Source organism: Thunnus albacares, chromosome 5 (assembly GCF_914725855.1).
Source record: "Thunnus albacares chromosome 5, fThuAlb1.1, whole genome shotgun sequence".
Classification (NCBI taxonomy): domain Eukaryota; kingdom Metazoa; phylum Chordata; class Actinopteri; order Scombriformes; family Scombridae; genus Thunnus; species Thunnus albacares.
This window is the reverse complement of record NC_058110.1, coordinates 33,622,448-33,645,955: the sequence shown is the minus strand read 5'-3', so window position 1 is coordinate 33,645,955 and position 23,508 is coordinate 33,622,448. Positions and strand designations below refer to the sequence as shown.

The following is a 23,508-nucleotide window of genomic DNA, read 5'->3' as shown; positions in this document are numbered from 1 at the left end:
TAATTTTACAAGTTGAATGAACTCTCAGCAGTTCATTTATTCATGTCATCATTCACAAGTCAAAGGCGTTGTTTGTTAACCCGACGTCATCCGTTAAACCGACATCATTCATTAAACTGACGTCATCCATTAACCCGACGTCATTCGTTAACCTGACGTCATTCGTTAACCTGACGTCATTCGTTAACCTGACGTCATTCATTAAACTGATGTCATTCGTTAAACTGATGTCATTCGTTAACCTGACGTCATCCGTTAACCCGACGTCATTCATTAAGCTGACGTCATCCATTAACCCGACGTCATCCGTTAACCTGACGTCATCCGTTAACCCGACGTCATCCATTAAGCTGACGTCATCCATTAACCCGACGTCATCCGTTAACCCGACGTCATCCGTTAACCCGACGTCATCCGTTAACCCGACGTCATTCGTTAACCCGACGTCATTCGTTAACCCGACGTCATTCGTTAACCTGACGTCATTCATTAAACTGATGTCATTCGTTAAACTGATGTCATTCGTTAACCTGACGTCATCCGTTAACCCGACGTCATTCATTAAGCTGACGTCATCCATTAACCCGACGTCATCCGTTAACCTGACGTCATCCGTTAACCCGACGTCATTCGTTAACCTGACGTCATTCGTTAACCCGACGTCATTCGTTAACCTGACGTCATTTGTTAACCTGACGTCATTCATTAAACTGACGTCATTCATTAAACTGATGTCATTCATTAAACTGACGTCATCCGTTAACCCGACGTCATTCATTAAGCTGACGTCATCCATTAACCCGACGTCATCCGTTAACCCGACGTCATCCGTTAACCCGACGTCATTCGTTAACCCGACGTCATTCGTTAACCCGACGTCATTCGTTAACCTGACGTCATTCGTTAAACTGATGTCATTCGTTAACCTGACGTCATCCGTTAACCCGACGTCATTCATTAAGCTGACGTCATCGGTTAACCCGACGTCATCCGTTAACCTGACGTCATCCGTTAACCCGACGTCATTCGTTAACCTGACGTCATTCGTTAACCCGACGTCATTCGTTAACCTGACGTCATTTGTTAACCTGACGTCATTCATTAAACTGACGTCATTCATTAAACTGATGTCATTCGTTAAACTGATGTCATTCATTCACCCGACGTCATTCATTAAACTGACGTCATCCGTTAACCCGACATCATCCGTTAACCTGACGTCATTCATTAAACCCGTCATTCCTTCAACTGACATCATTCATTAACCCGACGTCATTCGTTAAACCAACGTCATTCGTTAAACCGACATCATTCATTAACCCGACGTCATTTGTTAAACTGATGTCATTCCTTCACCCAACATCATTCGCTAACCTGACGTCATTTGTTAACCTGACGTCATTCATTAACCTGACGTCATTCGTTAAACTGACACGTCAGATAGTTTGTTACACAGAACCATGTGAGAAGTCGTCCATGGAAACTGTTTGGAAAGGGGCGGGCACTTCAAAACATACTTGTTAGGTGATTGGATGGAACGTCTGTCTATCACCGTCTATCACTGGCACACTTCTCGCCGTCGTCACACCTGAACCTCACCTGTAGCTGCCAACAGGAAGTCAGCCAGTGGAAGCACATTTGGCGGAAGTCTCGGACTCTACTGAGCATGCTCAGTGTGCCCGAAAACATGGAAGCGTGGCAGACTTTTTTGGCTTCATGCGTCACTGAGCAACTTTCATAGGAATGAATGGGCGCCATCCTCAAAAGCGATATCCAGTTCTCCTTAATACATCCATTACTGCCGTCGTTCTGCAGTCACATGGTCAAACAATGCACTTGATCATTTCGTTTAGAGGACTTTTTGGCAGAGTGAAGTGCACCTCACTTGTATAAAAGCATATGTTTTCTTCCATCAGTGTATTTGTAGCGATGACTGAAATCCATTATAAATGACTGAAAATCTAAAATTAATTGTAAATATTTAGACTTACAACACTGGCCTAACACTGTACGTTTTTACATTTTACGAGACCTAACGAGGAAGCTGAGAGACGAATGGAAGCTGTTCTAATGAGAATGCATTTGATATTTAATGTTATTTAGGCCTACACAGGCTTACGTTAAAGTTCATTTGTTATCCTGTTCATACTGACCAGGTATATGTAAATCTAAAATGTTCTTTTTATTCAACAATTCATTTGCTGTGAGCTCGTTATGTGTTATTATTACGTGTGTTTTCAGTCAAACATTTCGGTAAAACGTGCTTGTCCATGCCTTTATTTACACCTAAGTGATTTATCATTGTATTTTTTGTTAGATTATTGGGAAAGTGTAGAGAATGCACTATTTTTGTGATTTGGTTTAACTTTCACCATGCTGTAAGCCTCTTGCCCCCCCTGCATATTTGTTCTAGCTCCGACACTGCTTTCGGAAAATTTTGATATGGTTCCAACTGAGAAGCTGAAGCTTTGGCATGAAACTTAATATCAGTATTTGGATCTGTCTGTTTTTTTAAAAAAGTAGAGATGTAATGGCTCCTACAGATTAAAAGGACAGACTGTTTTCTGATCTGATGCCTCTATCAGCAGAAACACATCATCCGTCTGTACCGATGTCGATGAATCGTCACCGTTGGAAAATAAATACATTTTATGATGTGACAACGCTGTGGTTAAAGTTTGGTCAGGGGCAGATTTAGTGATTTCTGGGCTGCAGAGAAACTCTGTCTTGCTTTATTTTCAATGTTTCTCTAACTAAACGTTGGTATCGGCAGCGGTAGAAGACGTACTTAGAAGGACCTACAAGTAAAAATACTGTAAAATAAAATAAATACATTTATATACAGTCAGTGGTCGGAAACAGGAAGTAAACAGATCTGATGTGTTAAAGTCACAGTGAGGTTTTCTCTGATCAGCTGCTTCTAAACACACTAAATGTGACTTTCTGTCCGACTGTGTTTCAGCTGATTGTGTCAGCTGATTGGCCTCCGACATGCTCCGCCTCCTGCTCTGCGTGGCCGCACTCAGCCGGCTCACAGGTAAACACACCTGACTGCAACTGACTCACAGCTCTGAAAAACTAATAATTTGAGAATAAAGAAGTAAGAGGATGATTTTAATCTCAAAACATTACAACTTTTTTTTCATGAAATATTACGACTTTAATCGTAACATATTACGTCTTTTTCTTGAAAAATTACAACTTTAATCTTGAAATGTTACGACTTTAATCTCAAAACATGACAACTTTTTTCCTTCAGAATATTACAACTTTGATTCTGAAACAGGAATAACTTTGATCTCAAAATATTACAACTTTTTTCTTGGAATATTATATAATAATATAATATTATATATCACATTTTTAGGATATTTTTCTCTCAAAATTTGATTAAATTTATTTGAATTTATTGAAGTTTTTTTTAATCTTGTTAAAAATATTAAATTTTTCTTGAAATATTTTGACTATTTAAAATCTTTTTGCAGCTTTAATTTTTAATTTCTCAACATTTTGACTTTTTTCCTCAAAATATTTTTCTCTAAATATTAAGACTTTAACCGCATAATATTGCAGCACTTCGTCTTTAAAGTTAGCATTAAAATTACTTCAATGTTGCGATATTTACTTTTCTTGCATAAAATTACAACTTTTGCAAAAATATTATACTTTTTTTTCATAAATTCTACCTGCTGACTGACTTTATGTCTTCGTGTCTTCACGTCTGCAGCTGCAGATCCTGTTTCGCTCCCGGCTGAAGTCGACATCAGCACCTGTCGCATCCCGTATTTTGGAAAGCTCTACGACAAACTGTATGTGAGTAAAGTTGATTTATAAAGAGCAGATTTACATGTTCAGGTTCAGCATCCTCAGGCTCAAACTGCAGTGATCCTGGATAACTGAGCTGGTAACGTACGTACAGACGAATCAAACCTCCATCACTGCAGTGGCAACTCACCTTTTTATTGACAGGCTTAAAGGACGGGTTCACAATTTTTCAAGTGTGTCTTAAAACAGCCTGTTAGCAAAGACAGATCGATCATGTCTAGTAAAGAAGCGCTAACTGAGGGTAAGACTTCCTTAAGCAGCCTGGCAGGGACGGGGTCTAAGAGACAGGTTGATGGTTTAGATGAAGAAATCGTTGAAGTTAGTTCAGGAAGGTCAATTAGAGAAAAACAAAATAATATTAGGGATGTGCACATTGCCCAGTATTTGTATTTGTTAAAATGATTTGTATTTGTATTCGAATAAGTGGAAAGAGTCTTAAAAATCCTGTATTTGTTTTTATTACACTTATAATTTTAGAAAATTAAAGATGAAAATTAAAGTGATGTCTAAATTAAGAAATATGCGTCATGTAGCAGGTGGATGTGACTCCCCTCATTGAGACCTGCTGGTAGACGTCACAGCGGAGCAGAGGAGAGACACTGAGATAGCGACTGTGTAATTTTAAAAATATTTATATGAAACAGATATTCATGAAAACCCCACTATTTGTGCTTTGCCGAATAACGTATTTGTATTTGGGCACATTCCTACTAAATATATATCAGGTTTAATAGCTGTTTCTAAGGTTCCTGTGTTCCTGTGAGGTGATGAATTTTATCTCTAATAGAATTTTATCATTAAAGAAGCTCATAAAGTCATTACTACTGAGAGTTATAGGAATACATGGATCTTTGTCAGCCTGGCCAATGTGCTGATAAGGAACCTCAGGCTGTTTTTATTCTCTTCTATTAATGATGAGTAATAGGTGGTTCTGGCCTTTCCTGTATGATTCTTCTAGTTTGGTTGAACGCCAAATCCTTTTACATTCTCGTGATTTTTGCTTTAATTTACAGGTTTGGGAGTTAAACCACCGAGCTAACCTCTTATGTTTTAATATCTTCTTTTTTAAAGGGGCGATGGAGTCAAGTGTTTTTTGCAATGAGCCTGCAGCACTATCAACAAGATGATCAATTTGGGAGGGACTAAAATTAGCATAAGAGTCCTCGGTAGTATTGAGACATGGCAGTGAATTTAATACCGATGGAATTGCTTCCTTAAATTTAGCTACAGTTCTATCAGATGGACATCTAGTGAAGACATTTTAGTCTCATGGTGTGTAGTCCAGTAATAGGAATTCAAAAGTTATTAAATAATGGTTCCACAAACGAAGATTCTGTGGAAAGACTATTAAATGTTCAATTTGGATGCTATAAGCCAGAACTGGGTCGAGGGTGTTGATAAAACAGTGAATGAGTTTATTTACTGATGATTACAGCAAGAAAAACATGTTTCACTGTTCATTTGGGCTTCTGACTGTTGTTTTAAGACACACTAGTAAACTTATGAACCTGTTCTTTAAAGACTGGTGAAACAGGAAGTGTATTGATATGCAAATACCTGATTAAAGTTGTGTCTACATCTATTTGTGGAAATCAGGCTTGTGCACGCACAGCTTTATAAATCTGATGAAAGGAACGGGTCTGCATGTTTCTGGCTTCGTATAAGTTTTATGCATCTGGCCTCTGAACTACACATTCACACAGGTATTCTTTCCAGGAAGTGGGAGCAGATTTTGTCGAGAATTCCCAAGAGATCACTCGATCTCAGTTCCTTGCATTCAACCCCAAACCGGCTTCCCCTCCATCAGTGTTGTGGTTTGACTTGTTGTGTCTCTCTGATGTTCGCAGGTGGGCAGCAGCGGAGGCAAACTCTCAGTTTGTTTCACTGGACCTTACAGTCCTGGAACCAAAAACGACTGTCTCCTGGCAACTTACAATGGAGTCACCAAGGTTTCATGGAAAATAGAAACCGTTACGATTGACGCTGGTTCAGATTATCACACGTCTCTGGAACAGCTCACAGGTTCGTCTCCATGCCACGTGGTCCTGAATCTGCAGGACTCCAATGATCATGTGAGTACTGTGCAGTTTCATCAGCAGACATCTGAATATCTCAGAACAAATCGATTCCTGACAGCTTCATGTTTCCAGATTCAAATCCATCTCCGCCCGTTTGACGACCAAGCAGCTGTGCAAGTAAAGCTCACTGAGTCCTTCACACTGAGTTCTCTGGTAAGTAAACCTGTGAGATAGTTGGAGAGAAGTCAGTTTAAAGGACTGGTTCACAATTTATCAAGTGTGTTAAACTAGCAGTCAGGTGTCCATATGAACAGTGAAAGAGGTTTTCCTCACTGTAATCATTCCTCCTGTTCATACTGACCATTAAAAGATCCCCTCATAATACACTTACAATCTAAGTGATGGAGGATAAAATCCACAGTGTGTCCACACAGTCATTTAAAAGTCTGTGTGAAGCTTCTATTCAGCTTCAGCAGTCTGAGTTAGTCATATCAAGTGGATATCTGACACATTTACAGTCTTTTTAGCATCAAATTCCCTCTTTGTGTTTCCTCGGACAGTGTTTCCCTGTTGAGCTGCAGGTGGAAGTATAGTAACAAAAACAGGGACTTTGGCACTAAAAAGACTGTAACGTTGAAAGATATCTACTTGATTTGACTCATTTGGATGCTGAAGTTTCATATTAGCTTCTGAAGAAGCCAAAAAAACACTTCCTGCTGTAAAGAAATTACCCGATGAAAACATACTGAACTCTATGGGCTAACTTCCAGTTTAGCCCTCTTGCTAACTTGAATGGGAATACAATAATTCAATCATGCAGCCCTTCTAGACTTTCCAAATGTTATCAGACTGAATGGATGTAATTCTGATAATTAAACAAGTAATTTTGCGCAGATTGTGACACTCAAAAGAATTTATCCACCATTTTATCCACCAGCTGCTCCTTTCCCCATGATTATATGTGAGAAAAATGCTTCTTGGGCCCCTGTTGGAACTGGAAGCTGCAATTCCACCGTTTGGCCACTATGTCAAAGTGGCTTCAAATCTTGGCACACTTCCTGTGGGCTTGACTTTAATACGAGAGAACGCTGTTCACTTCCTGTTTCCAGTTACGAGTCAGCGATCGTCTTCTCGTCTTAACCACGTGGTTATTATTGTAACCATGCTGACAAAGGTCCCCCGACTCTAAAATAACCTTATTTTAAGCCAAACCATGATCTTTCCCTAAAGCCAATCAAGTGTTTTAGTGCCTGAACGTAACCAGACTTCAACCACAGCGTTGTCACATCTTAAAATGTGTTTGAGTTTGACGTGTTTGATGTTCCTGACGTGCTGTCGCTCCTCTGCAGGCCGTCGATGTGCAGGTCGATGGTGATCGGTTGCAACAATGGAGTTTCACACAAAAGCAGTTTGCGTACTACAAGGACATGAGCGGATGCAGACACTCAGGTTAGCAGAGCTGGCGGTTCTTAAAGGGTCAATTCACCTAAATTACAGAAATACATTTTTTAAGAAAGGAAGGACTTGTTACTTGGATATCCTGGCCTCAGTGACGATATTGACATAAAAAGTCATGATAATGAAGTGAATTAGGTGTTAATTTTCCCTCCTTTTGATTCTCTCTTCCCCCATTTTTACTTTTACAAGAAAAAGAATAAAGACAATTAAAGTGGGGACGTTGCTGTATGTCTTAAGCACTTAATTATCACAATTTAATTACATTAAATTGTTTTATATTGTTTTATTGTACTCAAATTTATTTATTTAAACTATTTTTATATAATTCTTTAATTTATTTAGGTTTAATTCAATTCAGTTAACTTCAGTTATTTTATTTTATTACATTTTTAATTTTTCAATTTAATTACATTTCGATCTTATTTTATGTTTTTTGTAACGTGGGTGAACGTTTGAATGTTGCTGTTATTTCAGTCAGTCGTCTGTGTTTTGTTTCAGGTGTTTTCTATGAACGCAGCGCGGTGGGGTGCGACTCTAAGGCACGCGTTGTAACCTGCAATGCTTCAGCCGCCCTCAGCATCAGTTCCTGTGGCCCAGGAGGGCGTTGCCAGGGCAACGGACAGTAAATATGTCCCATATGACACTAGAGATGTCCCATAGTTTAAAACTTGTCTTTGCCCCAAATCAGAAGTTTGAAATTTTACAGCACTACAGTTTCCTGCACCAAACACCCACATTTAAGTATTTAAGCCAAGTCAGTTTTATCCTTTTAAAGACAATAATTTAGCCTGATATAGGACCACTGTTGGCTGGTGCAGCGTTCCTTTCATGTGCTGCTTTCATTGATTGAAAGCAGATTTTCTTAGTGGGATTATGCAGTTTCCTCTTGTTATCCAATTTGTATTTACTTGTTGACTAACAAAGCAACTGAGTGAGAGAGGAGCCATGCCATGAACAATTTTATAGATGAGACATATATTTGCATATTTGATCATGTTTTTAGATCTATTTTACCACTGAGTAAACTGACGACCCCTGACAAACTGATATATTTCATGGATGTTTCATCCTATATTCAGTGCATAATGAACCCAAATAGTGAAGTCAATACCTGCAGGAAGTCTGAGTAAAACTGAAATTTTGAACGGATTGTTTCCTGTGAATACTGCAGCGCATCAGAGACTAATTTTCCTTGGCAACTTTGTTAATTTTTGAATCATCATACACACTTATTAGGCTTCTTTTTTACACATTCAGTGCTCTGTTTCTACTGACACTTTAGCTATTTGGTTGTTTTAACTGCTGTTCTTATGCAGGATTAGGCTAACTAGCTGGCTTGCTACCAAGCAGGTAGCTCCAGGTCTGAAAAGTGAAGCCAATGCTGAAGTGCCTTAAACCTGCATTTTCTCTAAGGGCCAGCAGGGGGCGACTCCACTGACTCCAAAAAGACAACCTATTGTATGGAAGAGATGACCTTACTTCTCTCTTGATTTATTATCGACTTCCATACAATCTGACCTCTTTTTAGAGTCAGTGGAGTCGCCCCCTGCTGGCCATTACAAAGAATGCAGGTTTATGGCCCTTCCGCATTGGCTTCACTTTTCAGACTGGAAGTTACCTGCTTGGCAGAAATGTAGTTCTGTTCACAGCTTTGGTAGCTTGTTTTGCTACATATCACAACCTCTGGACTTTGTGCTACATTATGAATTTCTCAAAGAACTTCAATACAAAGTTAAGAGGTTGTGAAATGTGATATGATCACAACAAGCTAGCGAAGCTGTAAACAGAGTAGTAACACGTTTTCATGTCTCGTTTCGTGTCAGTTATTTCATCAATGCTACCTCTCTCTCACCACCCCTGTCAGGTGTGTGTTGGACGCCATTTGCACTGTGAGCGGCTCCGATGTCATCGATATCAGTGGAAATATTGGCTCTGTCCTGGATCGCTGTGCGTACACTCTGATATCAGATACAGGCTTCAAGCTGCTAGCCGTCTTCCAGGAACGCCGCCGTAAAGATGTGAATTTTTTGGACCATGTGATTCTGCATCTGGATGAGAAGGACGTTAACATTCAACTGGGACCAGGCGGGGGAGCTCAGGTAAGTTAAAAAGCTTGAATCACTTCAAAGGCCACACCAGCATCTAAAATAGCTAAACTTTCCAATGAAATCAGGTCAACAGGCAGCAAAACATCAACACCTACGCTGATGATACTCAGTTATACATTTCAGTTAAGCCTGACGACCTTCAGGTTTTGAACCTGCTTACAATCTGTTTATTAGCCGATCAATTGTTTCAGCTCTAATGAGACAGATCAGAGGTTCCTCCTCAGCTGTGTTTGTTCCTCATCTTTATATCTCTGCAGGTGGACGACTCGGCGCTGAGCCTGAACAGCTCGACTCAGCTGATTCACGGCGTGGAGCTCTCTAAGGACCACACCGGAGTCACCGCAAAGATGACACTCTCCAAATACAACGCTTCTATCTTCTTTGATGGCAACACCGCACAGATTCACATGACAGGTACAAGGACACTTCACAGCTGACTTAAGAAAGACGAAGATATGCATTATCGATCAATCTGTGGATTATTTATCATTAAAGTCTATGAATTGTCAGAAAAAGCTGAAAAATGTCCAATATAATTTCCAGCAGCTCACGGAGATATATTCAGATATCTTGTTTTGTCCAGCCAGCAGTCAGATAATGTAGTTTACTGTCATTATGTCAAAGAAAAGCAACAAAACACATTTGTGAATCTGGAATCAGAAAATGTTTGCTTTTTTGTTTAAGAAATGACTAAAATTATTAAATTGATTATCAAAGTAGTTGCCGATTGACTCATCGTTGTAGCTCTAGTTATCATGACATCTTTTGTAATTTATTTCAGACCAACATACTTTTAAAAGTCGCACTGAAATCCATGCACACCGTACACCTGATGCTGAGTGGATGGAAACAAGTGTTCACAACATTTAGATGGTTTTATTGAAATTTTGTAGAAATCTGAGCTGCATTTGGTTGGAAATTTGCCTTCTGACCAGAAGTTGAGTAAAGTTGAAGTAAAGGGCAGGTTCATAATTTTTCAAGTGAGTCTTAAAACAACAGTCAGGAGCCCAAATGAACATTGAAATATGTTTTTCTTGCTGTAATCATTCCTCCTGTTCATACTGACCATTAGAAGATCCCTTCATAATGCACTTACAATGTTAGTGATGGAGGACAAAATCCACAGTCCTCCTTCTGTGCAAAAAATGTATTTAAAAGTTCATCTGAAGCTAATATAAAGCTTCAGCGTCCAAATGAGTCAAATCAAGTAGATATCTTTCAATGTTACAGTCTTTTTAGTGCCAAAGTCCCTCTTTTTGTTACTATACTTCCTGACTGACCGACTGTTGTTTTAAGACGGATTTGAAAGATTGTGAACCTGTCGTTTAAATAAAAAAATCAAGTTATTATAAAGCACCAAAGTGAAAAGATCACCTGTGGATGTCTGGTAAACATAAAACATTTCTCCTGCTGGATGTTTTAAATTTGCTGTTTTCCTGGTTTTCAAGCTGCTGTTTTGAGTTTAATCTTTCTTTTGTGATGGGTAGCAATATGATGTGAGCTACTGGTTTAATGTTGGTGTGTTCTTATTGCCTCTGTGCTGTTTAATTATCTTGACCTTGGTTTTTGATCTTGCCTTGGGCAGTAAAATGTCCCAGATGTGACTGACTAGTGTGTAAATCTGCCTCCAGGAGCAGGACCGGCTCCCCTGCAGGGTTCATGTGTGAACTCCAGCAAGTTGAGTGAAGCGAAGCTCTCCGAGTACAGCTCTGACAGGTAAAAACCTCGTCTCTACCCTTAACGTCCCGCTGACCGCTGCCATTGCTTTCTATGTTTGTATGTGTTCACATGACCTCCTGCTGTTTGTCTGTCGCCCCCCCAGCTGTGAGAGGCAGTACAGCGAGCCTGCTGACAGTCAGATCAACTGCACCACCATGGCTGAACAGTAAGCAGAGACGCACCTGAACACACCTGAACACACGTCACACCCTCCTCTGGTTATTTACTTTAGAGTCTTTTTAGCCCCAATAACAAAAACATGACAGCAAGTGTGAGAAATGGATTTAAAAATAACCTACAATGCTAACTTTAGCATGCCCGGCTAACTATCTTACTACCTACAGTACTAACTGAGTGTCACTCAGGCCAAAGAGCATTTCGTTAATTAACAAAAGCAATTATATCGATTTTAGGTGTTTGTACTTTATTTTTAAACTTCTGCTTCACCACATTTCATCAGGAAAACTTTTTTTTACTACATTTATCTAACAGCTGTAGTTACTGGGTATTTTCCAGTTTAAGATTTTACATTTGAAAACAACTTAACTTTGGATAATTTTATAAAATACAATTTAAGCAGTGAATAGTTGAGGCACTTTACTCAGATGGTTTCATTCAGATACTTGTTCCAAGTCCAAATACATAAAATATGAGTCACATTTAAATGGTGGTTTATCTGGTTTTAAAAAGGACGAGTTCACAGTGTCACAGAGGTGTGTCTTAAACAGCAGTCAGGTGTTCATATGAACAGTGAAAGGTTTTCCTCGCTGTAATCATTCCTCCTGTTCATACTGGCTATTAAAAGAATGATAGAATGACATAATATATTAGATAAGTAAGGACTCTGAATACTTCTTCCACCTCTGTTTATCTCCCAACAGCTGTAATCTCCTGAACGAGGCTCCCTTCACCTCCTGCCACGACCACATCGATCCAAATCCGTTCATCACTGCCTGCACCAACATGCTGTGCAAATACCCGGCGGTGGACGGTCTCCAGTGTCAGTTCCTGGTGGCCTACGCCAGAGCCTGCAGCACATACAGCAGCAACATGCCGGAAGGCTGGAAGTCAAAGGCCAGCTGCTGTAAGATCGGCCTTAATATGACAGGAACAACACAACCTGAAGTTGTTAAAACATCATGTTTACGTGATGAAATAAGTCCCAAAATGAATCTTTAAATCCTTCACTAAGCCTCTTCAAGTGAGAGTTACATTTAAGCAAAGCTTCTTAGAGATAAATGCAAAAGTCCCGAGTCAGTCGTCCTCAGTGGGAGCTGAAACATTCCTGACAGCAGTCTGAACATAAAGACAACAGCTCAAACATGTTTCACTGAAACACATTTATTAGGGACCGAGCCCAAAAGGCAGAGGACTACTACTAAAACAGTAGTCCTCTGCCTTTTGGGCGAGGACCCTGTTGTTTTTCGTGTGTTTGTTTGTTTCTTTCTGTCTTTATTATTACGGGACTTAAACCCTTAATTTGACCCCCTAAACATGCTCAAAAACTCACCAAATTTAGCACACACATCAGGTCTGGTTAAAAATTTGATAAAATGTAAAAATTAACCCCCAAAGCGCCAAAATGTAATCTCTAGCACCACCTATGTAACAAAAATGGCCACCACGGTCCGTAGAATGTCGTAGAGAGATCAAACCAAAACTCAATTATTCGTCTCATCAAGACCTACCAATCATCCTCTTTTATTCTCTGGTTCATTAACGTTGACCCCCCCCCCCCCCCTCTGTCTCTGTAGCCCCCCCTCAGGGTTTCTGTCAGGACACCGTCTGCAGCGCTCACGAGTTCTGCGGTGAAGACGTCTGTGGTCAACCTCGCTGCCTCTGTCGCGCTAACTTTGCCTCCAAATACAGATCGATGGGAGTTTTCGGTAAGACGGCCGCCATCACATGACGCATCATCATGAGATTTGTTTACATTAAATTCAAACTCCACCAGTCGATCGACAGAAAATGGATCAAAAAATTCCAAATTCTCTGATTCCAGCCTCTTAAATGTGAATATTTCTCACTTTTTTTGGAAATACAGATATAAAACTAGACCTGAAAGCAAAGTCTACCAGGGTCACAAATACAGATAAATAAACAGACCTGCAAGATGGTTTAACAAGGTCACAACACAATTCAGGAATACAGATAAAAAAATAAAAATCAGACAGTGTGCACATACAGTCAGACGAGTATCTGTTACCACATTGGTCAGAAATGAGCTGCTGACTATTTTCAGTCTTATGTAAATCATATTGAAATGTGTTTGTTGAAATAAATAAACGAAAACAAGAACAAAAAAATTAATTAAAAGTGAGTAAATAATAAGACAGGAAGGATTCATAACTAGCATTGACAACGCTGACATTTTCTCATTTATTTTGTTCATTTCATGGACCGAGGCCATCATGTCTGACAAGTTTTTTTTAATGTTTTTGTCTGTAGTTTCAGTTTTTAGGTGATTTTTGTCCATTTTGTAAACTTCCTTTAATATGTTTATCTGTTCTAATGTGGAACCAAAAGAATATTTTATAAGTGAGAATGTCCACAATTGCTGGTGATATTCTAAATCCAGCACACCATGGGATTTTGTCAGTTTATTGTATGTATTGTATGTCTGTTCTGGCGTTCAGGCGAGCCGACGGTCTGCAGGAGGAACTCCGCTTCAGTTTCTCTGGCTGGTTGCCTCCTGGCGGAAAAAGGCATCGACTACTCTACCTTACACCTGAATGACAAAACCTGCAGAGGTCAGATGGATGAAAAGACCCACATGGTGAACTTTGGCTTCAACAGCAACAAAGACTGCGGGACGATTGTCTTGGTGGGCATCTTTTATACACTAAATACACTAAATGAAGAGTATATTGATGTCAGATTCAGGGGAGTCTCTCTGAAGCCTTCGTTTTTATTCTTCACAGAACTTCTACCGGCACTTTTCATGTGCAACACCAGTCCACTAACAAAGACCACGCCATTTGAACGGTATAAAAGTAGATTTATTTGGATTGTCCAGAGGGTTCAGGATTGATGAGGAGAGTGTATGGTGGGCTGGATGCGGATCGAGGAGAGGGATAAAGGGGTCGATTGCCGGGGGATGAATGGGAGCCGAAGGTTGGTCTGGGTTGTCTACGGTGGGTTGAAGGGGCTCGATGGCGTTGGGACGACCGGGGACCAAATGGAATCACAAAGAGGCTGGAGCGTCTAGGAAACCGGGGGTCGAGACTCAGGGTGGGGGACACATGTCTCAATGAGCTTTCTGCTTCGTCATCCCCCTGTGGTTCCTAGAACAGGACAAGAAGAATTACTTATGTGGAAGTATTAACCCTAACGAGCATGAATGAAGAATGGACGTACGGGAGAGAAAGGGGGTTAGACACGCTTATATAGGTATGCACGGATGATTGAATCAGTGAGGCGCAGGTGATTGAATTAGTGAATGAGAGGGGCGTGGTCTTGTTCCTGAACCTTTGTTATAATAACTCCATGAATGTCTGATTTTAATGCCTCAGACTGCCGTTCATTTGCAAGACAAGGGAATTATTGCTTCAGTAAACCTGATCAAAGACATTCATGGTGTTGTTCACATGAAAAAAATGACAGAAGAAGTTTTGTGATTTGATTCATATTATTATCAAATTGTTTTGCTGAAACTTGTCATCATTTAAATGAAGAGAGCTTAAAGGACCAGTGTGTAGAATTTAGAGTAGAATATAATATTCATTAGTGTGTTATATATATACAGAGGGAGCAGGTCCTCTTCCACGGAGCCCGCCATGTTGGACTGCCATGTTTCTACAGTAGCCCAAAACAGACAAACCGAATACTGACTCTAGACAGGAACTTTTGCATTTCACGCTAAATCCTACACACTGCACCTTTAAGTCAACAAATACAAATATTTCTTCTAACACCACTGAACATTATCTTGACTAAATATTACATGTTGTATAAACACTAAGCCTTCGTTTGGTGGATTTAGATCTGTTAATTTATTGAACTGGTCAGGTTGGTGTTTGAAATTGAAAATCTAATTCAGAATCATTTTGGTTTTCATTTATTCTTGATTTTCATTTGACACTCAATATTAACCTTCATCATGATTTGCATTGTTTTTATTGTTATGAAAAGAAACAACCATGACTTATTATAACATGTATTAAAGACACACAGCAAGTTTCCATCATGTCTGTTGTTTCGCAGCTACTGTAGGTTCTCCTACATGCTTGGAAGGGGAGTCGGGGGGTGTTCAGTTAATTGCAATCTGCAACCTCACCACTAGATGCCACTACATCCCACACACTGGTCCTTTAAGAGCAAAGTTCAACCCTCGCCTGTTTTCCCGCCTGCACACACTTGCATTAAGTGGACATGATTTCTGTGTTGCCTGACACAGCTCCCTCCCATTCCGATTTTGGCATCTCATAGAAATTACGTTTATACAACATTTTCTCATTATGTTGAGCGAAAACGTGATTCTTCCAGCATTACGTTTCTAGCAAAACATATTTTCTGTAACATCTGTAACATCTGCACCTATAACATCACGCAGTAACACCGTCTGAATCCTTGTGACTCCGCAGGCGGAAAACCAAAAGATCATCTACAAGAACACCATCAGGACAGACATCAACGCCTCGTCAGGTGTGGTGTCTCACCACGGCTCGGTCCAGATGGACATCTCCTGCTTCTACATCCAGCCAGAAGTCCAGAACATCAACTTCAAAATAAAAGGCGGGTGAGTAGTTCACGTCACAACTGTTATGAAGGACTCGTCGTTAATAACAGAAGTGCGGAGGCTCGTCTGTCTGTGCAGATAGAAACTGTTATTCCCTAAAATTATTAAGTGAAAAATCTGCTTCCACCAGCATGATGAAGCACAATTAGGGCTGAAATTGTGCTGCTATCAACAGTTTTCTAGGTGTTAAACGTTCAATATGTAATTTCAGCCGCTAGGGGTCTCAATCAAAACAATAACAAAAGACGGAGTGTGATGACGGTGTGTAGTAGCAAGGGATCATGGGAGTTGTTGTCTTCCTCGTAACCAGCTTCACCGGGATAGGATTACTCCAGTGTTCATCATTCAGGATGTTTTTACCTGCAGAGGTCTCCTCCTCTCCAGAACAAACGGAACCGGTGATTACAGGTAAAAACACTGAGTAAAGCTGTTTTACCTAAATAAATCAGTGTTTCTCCGACGATGTTCGTCAACGACCGGACGTCCGTTATGGGCCGTTAGCCGAGCTGCTGCTAACACTTGTTCGGTTTATTTCTCTTATAACTTAAGATTCAGACGTTCGGCCGGTTTCTCCCGGGAGCCAAATTATCCGCAGAGGTCTCCTCCTCTCCAAAAACAAACGTACACGCAGATTAAAATCGTTAAAATACTAATTAAAGCTGTTTCGTCTAAAAAATCAGTGTTTCTCCGATGATGTTCGGTGACCACCGGACTTCCTGGAGGGGCTGTTAGCCGAGCTGCTGCTAACGTTTGTCCAGTTTATTTCTCTGATAATTTAAGATCCAGACGTCCAATGACTAAAATCCTTCTTCCGGCCAAAAGATATAGTTAAAAACCACCTAAATTTATTATGAAAATGCGGCTTAAAACTGAATAAAAGTCCATTTATAACAGTTTGTGAGGAACAACCACAACGCCGATGTATTATCTTGTATGTGTGTAAGTTACTCTTTGGTAGACGCCATTGTAGCGGACAAACACAGCGCCGCCGTATGCATCTGGTGCGTGTTTACTCTTTGGTAGAGGAGGTATGACGCCATCGACAGGCGACCAAATGAAACGGTCCGTTACTTTGATTAAATTACAGATTTCTCTGGGTTTGAAAATTGTTGGAAACATTTGGGATAAACAAAATATATAACATAGTTGTTTTTAGACATTTTAATGTGGAATAATTACATATTATACCTTTAAACGAAAATGTCAAAACCAGTCACAAGTAGAGAGGCACTAGAAAACAGAGAGCTCATGTGTTGAATTTAACTGAACAACAAGGAAAAGTTGATGAAAGGATGTGGAATACACTACATACACAGTGTATGTGACACAAGCATCCAAAAACAAGACTTTCAGGTAGTTTAAGTTACTCTTTAAACTCCTGTGGCAGAGCAGAGGGCCACCGCAGGAAATAAACACGACTCGTACTTGAAGCTGGACTGCAGGACGAGTTCACACAATGCTGATTAAGCCCATCACTGCCAGATAAATCTCACTGTATTTCACAGTATACACAGTTTTTAAATCTGGTTTCTGTGGCAACGTTCCCACGCTGGCACACCAGTAGTGATGCGTTTTAGGTCAACCAGCAATGATTGGTTCGCCAGAGCTGAAGGGGGAAGTACGCTACAGCAGCAGTGTTTGTGTAGTGACTCGTTTCCCAAAATGAGTTTAATCTTCTTTTGGTGTCGTCATAGTTTATATTTTCCTCCACAAGCAGTGAGCAGAGTTCAAATTTCAGCCTGACTGCAAGACTTGGTTTTTAGGTTAAAGTTAAGGAATGTGACAAATATGTGTGTGTGTGTGTGTGTGTGTGTGTGTGTGTGTGTGTGTGTGCAGCAAAGCGATGCAGCAGATTTTGTCTGGATCCTGGAATTACACTCTGTCTCTAAAAATGTGCGCCGACCTCGCCTGCACTCAACCGCTTGACTTTTCGAAAGGCGTCCAGATGGACGAGACCATCTACATTCACGTGGAAACCGACGGGCTGGACGGCAACTTGATCTCCTTGGTGACCGACTCCTGCTACGCAACCGACGAGCAATCCGGCGGCGACGGGTTGAAATACGACCTCGTCAAAGACGGGTGAGTAGAGCGGGTTTGTTTCAAGACTGAGACACAGACACATGCACGTTCAGCTGTAGGCAACATTAATCAAACCCAATGAACGGTTGGTGGCTTTCTGCCTCCATTTACTTTACATCAGTGATAATTGTGATCACACAACAGCAGCGGATAGAAACAAACATTTCTTTTCCTGATATTCTGGAAAATTGGTTAAAGTTTCTGCAACACCTGGATGGAAATCTGGCTGTTGCTACTTTTACATTGAAGTAAAAGGTCTCAGTGCTTCGTTCACCGCTGCAACTCACAGGATTAATATTAATCAGCTGCAGCTGAGTAATTTTACCAGTTGACAGTTGACAAAACCTTTCAGCTCCTACTGCTTGTTGTAGTTGTTGTAGTGCAGCGATTTGAAGATTGCACTCTTTCACATTTAAAACAGATGAATAGATAGATTCCAGAGAGCATGATTTGGTATGATTGGTGGAAAAAAAACCAAAATACGACACAGTCTCTGAGACGGAGAGAATTCAATTGCTGGAGATTGTGTACCCGCATGGATCCAGATCACACACACACACATTTTTTTGGAAATGTACGAATGTGAAGCCCTTCTGGGGGAACGTTCACTCAGTTCTCTGCAACGTACTGGGAGGAAGGCCGTTACTAAAAAAACCCCCAGTAGCAAACAATGGATGTCAGTTATAGATGATATACTGGTGATGGAGCATCTTATATACAAGTTGAAAATGAAAGAAGAGATTCTACATAACTGTCCGCAGGCTCTGTTCTTCCTGATTGGTTATTACTGCTTTTTTATTTGTCTGTCTGTTTGTTTCCCTTTTTATTATTATTATTATTATTATTATTATTATTATTATTATTATTATTATTATTATTATTATTATTATTAGAGAGATTGTCTTGCGATGTATTGTCAACATTGATAACTAAAATAAATAAAAATTGTTAAAAAAACAACAGATTAGTAGTTAAGTCGTAGTGCACAGACTGCAAACAATGACACACAGTCACTGTTTGTTTGTTTGTTTGTTTGTTTGTTTGTTTGTTTGTTTGTTGCGATCCTCATTAGCTGCTGTCTCACAGCCAGAAGATTAATGTTGAATATTCGATTCCCAGTTTGTGATTAGTGGAAACTGAAGCTTGTAGATAAATAAGAACCAATAACCAAACCAATACGAACCATCAGTCTTTGACTCAGAAGCTTGAAAAGCACTTAATTAGTATTATTCTAATTCCTCCCTTATCAGTATTATTAATATTATTATTATTATACAGAAAAACATGTTTTATTAGTCATTCATGAATTTTGTCTGAAGATTTCACTGAAAATTACTTAAATTGGTTTTCTTTGTTTTTGGACTGAAGTACCTGGTCGTGTGATGTCGTGTGATGTCATGTGATGTCATGTGTTTCCTGTCTCTGAGCAGCTGTGGGAACCCGCAGGACAGCACGGTGAAGGTCGTTGGTAACGGAAAGGGAACGGGAACCATCGTGTCCTTCCAGATGTTCCAGTTTAAAGGGAGTGACAGCGGCGTGTTCCTCAACTGCAAAATGAAGCTGTGTTTGAAGAACAACCCCAGCTGTGTGCCGGTACGACACACACACACACACACACACACACACACACACACACACACACACACACACTGTATTTGTGTGTGTGTGTTTATATTTTTACATTGTTGTCTATGGTTAATAACTACAGCTCTGATGTAAATAAATGAATAGAAATGTCACCTGACCTGTCTCTGTCTTTAATATTACTGCAGAAATGCCAGCGAGGGAGGAGGAGGAAGAGATCCGTCAGGCCTGAGTATTAAGATGAGAATCCCGCCTTCATCAACGTGTCCTGGAGCACTTAAGGTAAGACTCAGCTGCTGACCGCTCACATCAGGACACAGTTACAGGTCAGTGTTCGTCTGTGGTGTCGAGTTCATTTATGGTGACAGACAGCGACAGTAGGGGGCGTGGCCTCGTGGCTACATAGTGTGTGATGGAGCCAAGCCTGCAGGAACAGCACCAATTTGACATAATGGCCAAACCGTGTAATAACAACTTCCGGGTCTGTCATGTGATGTACACTGGCCCAAAAAGCATTTTCCCCATAGACGGCCATCGTAAAAGAAACGTCTGTAAAACTGTTGACAGGACACCTCGAACTGCAAACAAGGTCAATTATGACTCTATTATATTTGGATGAGAGGGTGGGGCTGACCATAGCGCTAGCTGCTAGCGTGGTTAGCACAGTGCAATTACATTCTATGGTTAACAGTGATAATGCTAATGCTAATCTTTGCTAGTGAAAAACAGGCCTAAAACCATTAAAACAAAATGTACTCACCGTAAAAACTGATCATCCGACTCTTTTATTACAACCGAATGCTGAACAAGACTGTTTTTAGGCGACCACAATGTTACAATTAACTTTAGTGAACTGAAAACACGCTGTGAAATAGCAGCAGCTACACCTACCACGCCGTGGTTACATTACGTAAGCAACGTTGTCACCGTCCTGGCGACTTGTCAATCACAACGTAGCCACGCCCTAAAGCATACGCTGCTTTATCGTCTATTTTACTCTAAATGGGGCCATAATTTACAAAATGAACATCATGTTGTATTGAAGAAGACTTGAAACTAGCGATTGAGACCATAAACTCATTAGGAAACAGTTTACTGAGGTAATAAATCAAGAGAGAAGTGGGGTCATTTTCTCATAGACTTCCATACAATCAGACTTCTATTTGCAGCCAGTGGAGTCGCCCCCTGCTGGCCGTTAGATAGAATGCAGGTTTTTGGCACTTCAGCCTCGGAGGTTGCCGCTTGACTGGTACATCTGGTCAGGATGTTGGAGCTAACCAATCTGAGTTGTTCTGGTTGTCTCCTCAGGTCGTTACTATGGCGACTGACCGGCTGCTCATCTTCAGAATGATTCAAGATTTTTGCTTCGTCCTGATCATCATCAATCATCATCATCATCATCGTCGTCATCATCATCATCATTCCGAGCCTGGATAACTGAATCCCTTCAGTTTTAGAACGATGCACCATCTTCACTCAGCCCCTCCAGGACCTCGCTGGGGTTCTCTGATTATTGATAATCTGCAGTTTGCAAGATTTCTTCTAATTTGACCTTTTTTTGTGAAAGCTCTCCCCCAGCACCAACATCAGTCTTCTGTTTACTGTCCAGCTGTCACCTTTACTAGAAATTTAGTTTTTTAAAGATCTGTTTACTTTGCGTAAACACATCTGGCAGCTCTTCACATTCCGGTGGGAGGTTTACTTATAATGCGATCTGCTGATGTCCTGTTGTCCTCTCAGTACATTAGACTGTTATTCTCTTCGCTTGCACTAAATATATTAGACCAGCGAGTCTCCCAGAGCAGATCTGAGCAGAAGTATTTTTGATTCAACACCACAGATGGAGAAATTGTGGTTAATGGTATAGTAAATTTTTGAAAATGCACAGAAACACAACACAGCACAGTCAGATCAGATTTCAGCAGGTGAAATTTACTCGTAAATGGAGGTAAAAAGACAGGAAATGAACAGGGAGTGAAATCCGGTGTGACCACTGCCGCAGCGTATTTTAGGATCAGGCTACATGTGTTGTGTTCAAATCAAATCAAACTAATTATGTGTTTGTTTGAGATTGGTTTCTGGAAAAAGTGACATTATTCATCATTTTAGTTCCTGAATGCCCCACGCTTATTTTAGTTATTAAATGCCCTACACTCATTTTAGTCCCTGAATGCCACACGCTTATTTTAGTTATTAAATGCCCTACAATCATTTAAGTCCCTGAATGCCCCGCGCTCATTATTGCAGATAACAAGTTCCTGGAGGGACTGAATCTGTAATCAATATTATAACTTTACTTTTATTAACATGGTGAAGGGAAATGTGTCTTTGATTTGAATTATAACCACTTTATCACATAGCAACACTCTTAATAAACAACAACAGTGATTATGAGAAGAGTTTCCAGTAATCAATGGGAGTGTTTGTTCTTCTATATGAAACTAATAGAAAGTATTTACTGTGTTTTTACATTAGTGCTTCATTCAGGGTTTGTTTTTTTTAATTTTCTCCCTTAAACTCATTGATTAAAAACAGATTAACTGAACTTAAATTGAACAAGACAAAACAAGAACATCTGGTTCATGAAGCCTGAGTTACATCTTTGTGACTCTGGATAATTAAACAGACTGCAGATAAATAATCCTGTAAATGGCAGCATTCATAGATTCATGTTAAATAACGACTGTAACTTCAGACTTATTGACACTGTTGACATGCTGTTGTGCTGTATGTCCTTCATTGCGTTATTGTTTGTTTAAGCATCCCAAAAATACAATAAAAATAAATAAATAATGGGAATCTGGGTAAAAGACAAATATGAGTTTGAGCCTTTTTTAGTGATTCGTCAGTTCCTTATTTTAAAATACGTCCTCCGAATGAAACAAGCAGATCTGTGGTTTGATCATGTGACTCCAGAACGACACATAGGAGTGTTTTCTAATCTGGCGTCTCTATCGGCAGGACGACATCATCTGTCTGTGTTTTATAAAACTGTTACACATCACTGTTAAACAATAATGATGTTTTATAATGTGACAGCGCTGTGGTTCAGGTCTTGGTTAGCTTAAGTTAAAGATGACGGTTTGGATTAAAATGATCATTTTGTTAAGGTTAGATAAACATGTGGTGGGTTAAAGTTACTACTTCCTTAACGTTAGGCCACTTTTATCATCATGGCTACTAGGGATGTGCAGAGAGTCCAGTATTTGTATTTGTATCTGTATTTGTATTCAAATAAAACTGGAAAGAGGCTTAAAAATCCTGTTTTTGTTTTTATTACGCTTTTAATTTCAGAAAATTACAGTGTTACAATAAGTATTTATGAATAAACTACCTTATGGAGGAGGTCCCCACACCGGGTCTCGAACTGGAGTCTCCAGATCATAGACGACTGCACTGATTACTGAGCTAAAACTTTACTTATTGCCTCATTGCAGACAGACCTCTACCTATTTATACACCCATAACACAGAGACAGCACAGCGTGTAACATGAAGGAAAGAACTTCAAAAGGTGATTCTTGCTTTGCACTTTTCATTTAAAGCCTATTTTTTACAACCTAACTTTGTGGAAAGGAGAAGAGGAACAACAGGTTATGGAGAGTGTGTATGCAAATATTTATATGACATTAGTAGATTATTAGTATTCATGCATTAAGTTATACGCAGCTCACTGAGGTGGAGTTAATTTGAACTATAAACAGTGTAGTTTAACATATTGATCATGAGATTTGTTTTCAAAATCTTAATCTGCAAAGTAACAAATAACTGAACTTTTCAGTTATATTACTTACTTATACTTTTAAGGGGCAGAAAATGTAAATACTTAAAAGTACAACAAAGTTGTAAACAATACACACTTACAAAAACTAAAAATTATTTGCAATTCATTTTTTAAATTTAACTGTTTATCATTTAAAGAAAGAAAAAATAAAAAATAACTCAACTTGCTACTTTAATAATCTTTTTTATCAATT

General features: G+C 39.7%; 1 protein-coding gene across 3 annotated transcripts; it reads left to right on the top strand.

The window, feature by feature from the left end:
• The first annotated feature begins 945 nt into the window (after window positions 1-945).
• LOC122981746 (alpha-tectorin-like) lies at window positions 946-22,348 on the top strand. 3 transcript variants are annotated; one of them, XM_044350471.1, is made up of 18 exons: window positions 948-3,037; window positions 3,728-3,813; window positions 5,673-5,897; window positions 5,976-6,056; window positions 7,193-7,292; window positions 7,800-7,923; window positions 9,166-9,400; window positions 9,667-9,823; window positions 11,041-11,125; window positions 11,232-11,294; window positions 12,010-12,212; window positions 12,883-13,014; window positions 13,765-13,952; window positions 15,712-15,866; window positions 17,703-17,948; window positions 19,379-19,541; window positions 19,721-19,814; window positions 20,841-22,348. In XM_044350471.1, the coding sequence occupies exons 1-17, from the start codon at window positions 2,992-2,994 to the stop codon at window positions 19,769-19,771; spliced, it is 2,340 nt and encodes a 779-aa protein (XP_044206406.1). In that variant the 5' UTR covers window positions 948-2,991; the 3' UTR covers window positions 19,772-19,814; window positions 20,841-22,348. The 3 variants fall into 3 exon arrangements, with proteins under 3 accessions (XP_044206407.1, XP_044206405.1, XP_044206406.1); XM_044350470.1 differs by having other exon boundaries at window positions 947-3,037; window positions 5,673-6,056; XM_044350472.1 differs by lacking the exon at window positions 12,883-13,014 and having other exon boundaries at window positions 946-3,037; window positions 5,673-6,056.
• The last annotated feature ends 1,160 nt before the right edge of the window (window positions 22,349-23,508 follow it).

Excerpts from the sequence above, each read along its gene's own strand:
- LOC122981746 (XM_044350470.1), top strand. The coding sequence starts at position 2,992 with ATGCTCCGCCTCCTGCTCTGCGTGGCCGCACTCAGCCGGCTCACAG. Across the intron at positions 3,814-5,672 it reads AGCTCTACGACAAACTGTAT|GTGGGCAGCAGCGGAGGCAA; the intron begins GTGAGTAAAGTT and ends TGATGTTCGCAG. Across the intron at positions 6,057-7,192 it reads CCTTCACACTGAGTTCTCTG|GCCGTCGATGTGCAGGTCGA; the intron begins GTAAGTAAACCT and ends GCTCCTCTGCAG.